This window comes from Rhinolophus ferrumequinum, chromosome 7 (genome assembly GCF_004115265.2).
Source record: "Rhinolophus ferrumequinum isolate MPI-CBG mRhiFer1 chromosome 7, mRhiFer1_v1.p, whole genome shotgun sequence".
NCBI lineage: Eukaryota > Metazoa > Chordata > Mammalia > Chiroptera > Rhinolophidae > Rhinolophus > Rhinolophus ferrumequinum.
Genome location: NC_046290.1, coordinates 48,301,580 through 48,310,286, shown reverse-complemented (window position 1 = coordinate 48,310,286; position 8,707 = coordinate 48,301,580). Strand labels below are relative to the sequence as shown.

Sequence of the window (8,707 nt, the reverse complement as noted above, 5' to 3'; positions counted from 1 at the left end):
CATTTCTAATGTTACCAACTAGACTTTAAGAGAGTTCATTTTAAAAACTATTAAAACTAATAGAAACTAAGATGTTTTTATTTTTAAGTTAAAAAGATAAAGACCAAGAGTAATGACTTATTTATGACTATAGTATATTTGTCTTCCTTTTTTTAGTAATCTAAGAATTAAAAATAGGGGGAAATGGCCAATACCTATCAATAATTTTTAATGGTAAAAGGGGAAAAAATTTACTAGCACAAAAGCAGTTACAGAAACATCCAAAGGAAATTTGCTATTAGGATGATCCTATTTCTGCTAGTCTTGCTTGTCTTTTAAAAAACTGTACAGTTTTGGACCCACATTGTTCTCTCTGAACATCCAAATAGTATCCTGTGGTGGTGTAGCCCTGGACAACTTAGCAAATACTCCAAGCCTGAGTACAGATTTTTCAGTGGCTGGCCAATAGGAAGAAACCATGTGGGCAAAACTGACCCAGGAGAATAAGACCAGACTTCTCATGGTTTTATTGCTGGCTGACTTGGTTATCTTTGGCCAGGCAATTTAAATAAATCTCAGGGTCCTCATCTGTGAAACAATGAGATCTACTTATCCTACCTATTGCACAAAGTACTTGTGAGTCACAAAAACGAGTAGAATCTGAAGAATCTGTTTAGGGCCTGTATTTCCAAATCTTTAACAGAAGTGAATGGACTTTATCTGAAGCCTCTTCCAATTTGAATGTGATTTAGCTCGAAGCTCTCACTGTATTATAGGAAATCGTTTTTCTTACTGCCTTACATTATGAACAGGACGTCAGAGAATAAATGTGAGATAGGCAAATATCTCATTTTCTATAGGGGCAAACCAACGCTTTTCTGAATTATTAGAAGTATCTGGCCCTATCTTAAAGAGTATCAGGTCCTTCTTATGCAACACTTGCTCCGGGTTCTGGCCCATCTACCACTGTGGCAAACAGCTCCTCATGGGTTTCAACAAGCAAAACCCAGCACCTCGCGTCCTGCTGCCTGTACAAATGGCAGGCTCCTGCCCAGGGCTTCCCTCCACTCCCAGTGAGTCATAAGAGAAAGCAGGCTCCCCCTGGAGTCCACTCATGCAGCCCGGAGTTAGCACCCCATTGTGGTAAACAGATCTATTCTTCCTTTGTCCCCTGTATGAGTTGTCCTGAGATGCACTAGCCATCCGGCTCTTATCTGTCAGAAGAGAGTACCCTCGAGGTCAGATAATCAGCTGTGCTTGATACTAAGTGGTGGCCAATTTGGTCATTCATCCTGGTCTTGGCTCTCCCTCCTTCCCATATCACTCCCCTTTCATTTACTCCTGCTTCCTTGGATTTGCACCCCTGACAAAAAAAAGCAGTGGCACATAAAATCTGGCCTCAGGCTCTGCTTTTTGAAGAACGTAGATTACAATTAGGAATGGTTTTCAGTATGCAAGCCATAAGTGTGGACAAACGGAAGTGACTATCATGAAAACTAATTAAGAATATTGTAAATATCTTTCTAAGCTTTATCTAAGCTCTGGAAATGGTATATTGTCTAAAGCATCAAGTAATTGGTATTAGCCTAAGTTAACTTAAACTCAACAATTAAAACACTTTATACAATACGAGTATGTATTCATATTTATTTTTATATAAAGAGGTTACCCAGATTTTTGGGGGGGAAGAGGAGTAGCAAGGTCAGTGAAAACTGGTCATATTGAAGAACAGATGGAGACAAGACTTCACTGAATACCTTTGTTAAAAACTTTTGGGAATCATGTGACTATATTACCTGTTTTAAACATTCATAACATTAAGTGGGCCAAAGATGTGGAACTGTAAATTCATGATTGAATAACTGGACTGAAATTGCTCATGATTTTATTTCTGGTCTTACAGACCTAGAGTCACAATTTGAGACTGGAGAGCATTAAAGTATAATGAATAGGTGCATATAAGCTGATATAAATTGGTACTTGATTACATATTTGTTTAATAACTTTCTCCGATTTCAAAAATACATGTTCATCGTGAAAAAAATAATTGTAAAGTACCAAAAAAGTACAAAGAAAATAAAAAGCGCCTGTAACTAAATCACCAAGAGATAAAAAAAATTGGTATATACACTTCTGGTCCCTTCTAAGTAACATAATGTGTTATTTAAAACCAACAGTGACTATAAATTTCCAAAGCCAATTTCTTTTAGAAGAGAAATAACAGTTAATGATTTCAACACTGCGGGCATGAGGTTACGTATTTCACAGGCATTCTCCCTCCATCCTCACCAAAATGTTATGAAGAGGTAGACATTTCTTCATTTTATAGAAAAGGAAATTGAAGATTCATTAGAATGTCCAAAGGCTCACCAGCTAATAAGTGGCAAGAAACATGATTCGAAACCATCTATCCTAAAACCCTTGATTTCCCCATATGCCATGATGCTGCTCCCACATCAGATATTTTTAAAACATGATGTACAAAATCCTCCTAGATTATGCTCTCATATACGTTGCATCAAATGACAGAAATGGGAAAGTCACATACAACTTAACCTTAAGCAAAAACAAAAAAATTTTTTGGCTTTTCAGTGGTTGGAAAAGAATACTATTTTTTCATCAGTTACAGGATCCTGTCACCACCATCTTCAGAGTTGAAAGGAAAATCAATCCTTGAGGAACTTTATAGCATTAAAGGACTGAATTTAAAAGGACTGAATGCTGAGTGGAAAATCATTTAAACACAATTTCTCTAGACATTTATGAAACTGCACATTTCTTGGGCTTTGAGTCAGTTTCGCTTCTGAATTGACGGATCTTTTCTGGAAAAAATAGCATACATTTATTATTACTAGCTAACATTTATTATTAAGCACTTGCTATGTGCCAGGCGCTATTACTTCATCCCACAACAGCCCTTTGATGTAAAGACTTTTCTAGTTAATAAATGAGAACACTAGCACAATGAGTTATAGAACTTGTGAAGATCGCACAGCGTGTCAGCGTTGGAGTTCAGATAGAGGCCCAAAGCACGTGCCCTCACCACTTCAGAGGACTGCTTTGAGTCTCCCCTGGGAGTTCTTATGGCTATGCTTTCACAGGAACAAATTTAGAGTTGAGGGGACAAGCCCAATGCTATGAGGACAGTGCCGTAGGAGGTAGGCATCATCCATGCACTATTCCTTATACCCACCACTGCTTGAATCTGAATACTGGATCAGTGCTCTGGTTCATGCATTTATGTTCTCAGCTTCAGGTAAAGCTTCATCATGATGATAATGGCAGCTGTTTCTCTATTTTGCTTGAATGGTTATTATTACATGCAAGTTATAACACCACCTAATTTACTGATAAGTTTTCAAAGCATCTTCCTGACGATATGATCTTTGGCAGAGTGATCTTTAGCAGTAATCTCAGTAGGCAAAGTAATAGCTTATCTGCTCTTTTCTCTCAACCTCAAGATAACATTTTCAAATACACGAAATTACAGCGTTTCCCAACGGGCAAAATCGCATTTGGAGCAAGACAATTCTTGGTTGTGGAGAACTATGCTAGAACCTGAAGACGTGGTGCAGCATTCCTGTCCTCCCACCTTCTCCTCCCGCCCACACAGACACAGAAACAAAAATACTCCCCTACTTTTTCAAATGCCCAGTAGAGGATGACTCCGAGAACCACAGGGCTGAAAAATGGGACCAGTATTGACTGAGTCACTCACCAAAGGAGAAGCTGTATATTCTGAATGAGCCCCAGCTAACGCCACGTTGGGACAGCTGCTGTTGAGGGCAGGATTATTTCTGTCGACTGTCCCCTTACATTTTAAGGGAGCAGGAGTTTCTGTTTATGAAGGACTATAACTCACCAGCGAGTTCGGGGAAACCTGCACGTACCAGCTCTTCGTACAGGTGCTTCACCGGCACATCCTGCGTCATCAGGGTCCCATGCAGCCAGATGAGCAGAGCCCTGAGGCCGTGTTCACGGAAGCTTCCCTCTCCTGTGCGGTGCAGAAAAGGTCACAGGCCAAACACGCATGCTGATGATGCCTCTGCATTATTGTGATCTCAATGCTAACTGAATTTTCTCTGTGACTGTGGTTGCAAATTCACTCCTCTTCTGGTGACTGTTAGATAAAAGGCCCCGTGGCTGAAAGCCCTCCAAGCAGTTCCCCTGACAGGTGCCTCTTTAGGGCAAGCAGAGTTTGAGTTCACTCCAGCACTTGCTATGCACCTGCTGTGCTTGACACAGCCCCAAAGAGCAGACAAAAGATTTCACAGCTTCATCCCTGGCCAGCGGTAAGAAACAGTCTTAATGAGACACGGAGCTTTTCAAACGCAAACTTAAACTGCGTCTTTCACCTGGGGATCTTGTTAAGACGCAGATTCTGATTTGGTCGGCCTGGGGTGAGGATCTTCATGTTTAACAAGCTCCCAGCTGCTGCTGTCCGTTACCCACAGTCTGAGCAGCCAGCATGTACCATCCTGCCACCCCAATTTCTAATGGAAGTCTGCATCCCCCAGGCTAGGGAATACTGGGCACATACTCACTGGATATCTGACCCCTGAGAAGTACTGGGGGAAGTGCTGGAATATGAAGACAGGAGGCCACTGTCACTCCCGGCAGGAGTTCAGTTACAGAGAAGGGCCAGGCTCCTAGCTCTATCCTGTATGTGGGAGCAGACAGATGCCAGGAGGCGGCCAAGCTCCTGGCAGGAAGCTCGTTGGAGGGGAAGGCGTTTCAGGGAGAGCAAACTGCACACATAAAGCATGTACTTCTAGGTGAATCCTCCTAATTTTGCCATCGCCAAACTAATTTTTCTTAAACACCATCAATATGTCACTCCTTTGCTCAAAAGCCCACAAACTCCCTGGTGCCCTTACCATGGTCACGATATAACTGGATTGTGAACGTTACTGTTATCATGCCAACTGGAGTATATACTCCATCAAACCTGCACCACGACTTACAGAGCTGATGTATCCCTCACCTGGCAGAGCTGATGTATCCCTCACCTGGCAGAGCTGAACACATTCTAGGCACTCCGTAGCGTTGGACTGAAACAGTTTAAAATCCCCCTTATCCTTATAGCAAGTACTCTGAAGGTACAGTATATTTCCAAATCACTTCTTTAGGTCAAGAGAGATTTCCAGAGGACAACTTTCCTAAAGACTTCACAGATGTATAGCTAATTAGCGACAAAGGAGAAATAACAAAGAAATCTCAGAAACTATAGTCAATATTCAACGATTTCAATGCATTAACTTCCACTTTTCTCACATGAAAATATGTCCTTAGAATTAGCAATAAAAAGTGCCACGATTTACTTTATGTGGCATAAGGTAGGACGTGCTCACGGGCTGTGGTTCTGTATCTACAATCCCCAGCAATCAATGCGAATCAACCCCTAAGCATGGGATTCGTTCACATCTCATAATATCCATGTATGGAAAATGCTCTGAATAGAAAGTTGTGCCAAGATAAGTGTTTGCTCCTTTGTTTTTAAAGCTAATTCGTTTAATGCCAAACTTTCTATTATTTCCTAGGTTTTAGTCAATCACAAAAAAGCAAAGCTAAGGACTCCAGCTGATCTGACCTCACTAATTCTGATAGCTGGAGTCTGGCTAAAATGATTCCATGGCTTGGAATCCTCCAACAGAGAGCCCCAAGTCTGTATCACTGGCCCTGCTTGGAAGGTGTGTCACTAGGAAGGAATGCTGTTTCTAGCACTGAATGCCTCCTGCCCACATCGTCCGGCCGTGCTCACCTGACCACTGCTCCTCAATGGCTCTGATCTGGTCATCTGTAAAGTTCCACAAACGGGCCAGCCTCTGCCACTCGTTGGCCTTCAGCTGACGGTAAGCCAGGTTCCAGAGGAGACTGCGAATATGCCGAGTCTCCTGACAGTGATCTTGCTTAAATGTCAGAGGAAAGTTGGTCGTTGGGTCCCTGATGCTCTCACCGTGTTTCTAAATTGAAAGGAATAGCGTTAGATGATGTAGGGACAGAGTCCCAGAGAGCAGTTTCCAGGCTCTCGGCTTCACGTGGAAAGGTGCTGGCTTGGGTAGTAGATGGCCATCAGCTGTGACTAGCTGGCCATCAGCTGTAACCAGTTAGCCATTAGCCACTAATATAACTGCCGAGGCTACACTAGCAAGCGCAGACTGCAGCTAGCAAGTGGGGTTAGCAAGCGCGGATGGTGGATTCTGTGGATCCTGCTTTCTGTGTCTCGCCCGGCTGCTAGTGAGAGTGGGGTGCAGAAGGACCCCTCATTGGGGTGTGGCGGATGTTTGCTTTTGTGTCTTGACCAGCTGCCATCGAGAATATAGTTGGATGACTCCCCTATCTATGGCTCCGTTGTTCCTTTCTGGCCTCACCATACCCTGCGTTCTTGTGCGGGGAGTGGGAGCTGAGACTCTGCATTACAGATGATTTCAGACATTTTCTGCTTACTGTCTTATTTCACGCCATACTTTTTTTCCCCAGATATAATTGGTAAGGTACTAATCAAGACTGTTTTCAATGTTGTCTGTCATTGGCTGTCTTTTGTCATTCAAGATAGACTCGAATATCCGAAATAAAAATCTTGAGTACTCATAGATGCAGAGAACAAACTGATGGTTACCAGATGGGAGAGGGGGTTGGGAAGCTGAGTGAGAAAGGTGAGGGGATGAGCAATACAAATTGGTAGTTACAAAACAGTCACCGGGATATAAAAGTACAGTATGGGGAATGTAGTCAATAATATTGTAAAAACTATGTATAGTATCAGATGGGTGCTAGACATATGTGGGGGGCGTCATTTCATAGGTTATGTAAATGTCTGACCACTATGCTGTACACCTGAAACTAATATAAAGTAATACTGAATATCCATTATAATTAAAACATAGTCGGGCATATAAAGTACAGCGTAGGGAATATAGTCAATAATATTGTAATAACTATGTACGGTGTGAGATGGGTAATTGACTTATGGGGGTTATCACTTTGTGAGGCACATAAATATCTAATCACTATGTTGTTTTATATACCTGAAACTAATAATAAAAAAAAAAAAAAAACCTTGAGTAGTTTGGAATGTGAGGGATTTTACAGTGTCATATCCCATGCTTCTGACTCAACTTGCTGCTGATATTTACTCACCCCCAAAGAAAACAGAGGGGACACCTTGGCTAAGGAAATGTCACACCAGCAAATGCATCTTTAATGGACTCGTCCTTCTTACCTCTCTCCAGGCATAATATCTCTCTGCTTTGATGAGCATGTCCACAACAAGGCTGTGGTTGCTCCTGGCGGCCACGGCCAGGGCCGTCCTCCCATGCTGAAAGGTAAAATGAAGTATCAGGTAATACGGCCTCGTGGTTAGGAGCTCTAGCTTTGGAACAAGGCCTGGGTTCAAATCCTAATCCTCCTGCTTCTTTTGCAGGGTGACCTTGGGCCAGTCCCTTAGCTTCTTCTCCATCTCAATAACTACCCCACGGTGTAGTGGTGAGGGGTCAATGTGCTAATGCATGTAACGCCCTTAGGACAGTACATGGCACATGGTAATTGTCCAAGAGATGCTAGATATTGACAGCGTCTGGTGCTGTGTCGACTGGGCAAGGGAAAGAGTTTGGGCTGAGGGACCCACAATCAACAGCTGATGTTTTACACTTGCTCTGTCAAGGAGAACTGAAACATTTTTCTAGTACCCCCAGGGGTCTCTCTGGCTCATTACACTGGAAAGTCCTCAACAAATAAATAACATGATCATACATTTTTCTCCTCTGAAGGCTGACTCCAACTGTGGTAGAGGCTTTAGTCAAGGTCCCAGGCTCCCTCCCCTCAATAGCTTTTTCTTTTATAGGAAGAGAACTCCTGGCTTTAGCCAGGCACCTGGCCACCCCGAACATGTCCCAGCCTCCCTTGCACTTAGGTCTGTGACCTAAATTCTGGCCAACAGTATGTAAATGGAAGCAGCACATGCAACTTCTAGGAAGTATCTTTAAAAAGAGCAGGAATGTCATTCTCCTTCCTTCCTTTCCTCCTCCTGAGTGAAATGCTGGTGTGATGGCAGGAGCTTGAACAGCTACTTTAGACCAGCAAATAGAAACAAGGTATTGAGGAGGGTGGAGTAATAGGACAGAAAAGGGGTGGATCTTATTAAGAATAACATCAATGATGACAACACTTCTGATTCATACCATGTTTCCCCGAAAATAAGACCTAACCGGAAAATAAGCCCTGGCATGATTTTTCAGGATGATGTTCCCTGAACATAAGCCCTAATGCGTCTTTTGGAGCAAAAATTAATACAGTAGTACAGAATTCAGCTTGCTGGAATCCTAGCTAAAACTTTTTCTTTCTATTATATCATATTGCCTTTAACCAAGGGTGAGGGGTTGGAATCTTAATCAAATAGAATGGTCAAAAAGGGCAGTTCTGGACATAATTTAGGGCATGAGTGGCCTGAGCCCATAGGGTACCTTATACAAATTACAAAAGGTACACCTTTGTCAAGAAGGATTATAGCTCAAAGCCAGCTTTGCAAGCAGTGCCTGCTAGATTTTTATCCCCTAAATTTTATGCAGTGCACAATCTATATATCTATACATTTGTTTTCCTAAGCAAAAGATGGTGGTTCTCACTGCTTTGAAAACGACTCATGAAAAATTTGCTCAAGGATCCTGAAGCTAATTAAATTTAATGGTCAGACATAACCCCAGAAGTTGCAATCTTAGGAACCCATGTT

General features: G+C 42.3%; 1 protein-coding gene across 3 annotated transcripts in view; it reads right to left on the bottom strand.

The window, feature by feature from the left end:
- Positions 1-8,707, bottom strand: part of LOC117025175 (ankyrin repeat and death domain-containing protein 1B-like) — a 76,442-nt gene that overhangs the window by 23,427 nt on the left and 44,308 nt on the right. Inside the window, exons 12-15 of one of the 3 annotated variants that reach the window (XM_033110965.1) lie at positions 7,202-7,297; positions 5,741-5,942; positions 3,842-3,973; positions 29-2,801 (exon numbers count right to left, since the gene is read on the bottom strand). In XM_033110965.1, coding sequence (XP_032966856.1) covers positions 2,740-2,801; positions 3,842-3,973; positions 5,741-5,942; positions 7,202-7,297 — 492 coding nt within the window. In that variant the 3' untranslated portion in view covers positions 29-2,739. Of the gene's footprint in view, positions 1-28; positions 2,802-3,841; positions 3,974-5,740; positions 5,943-7,201; positions 7,298-8,707 lie in introns of those variants that run through there. The other 2 variants (XM_033110966.1, XR_004423560.1) reach the window with 2 other exon arrangements.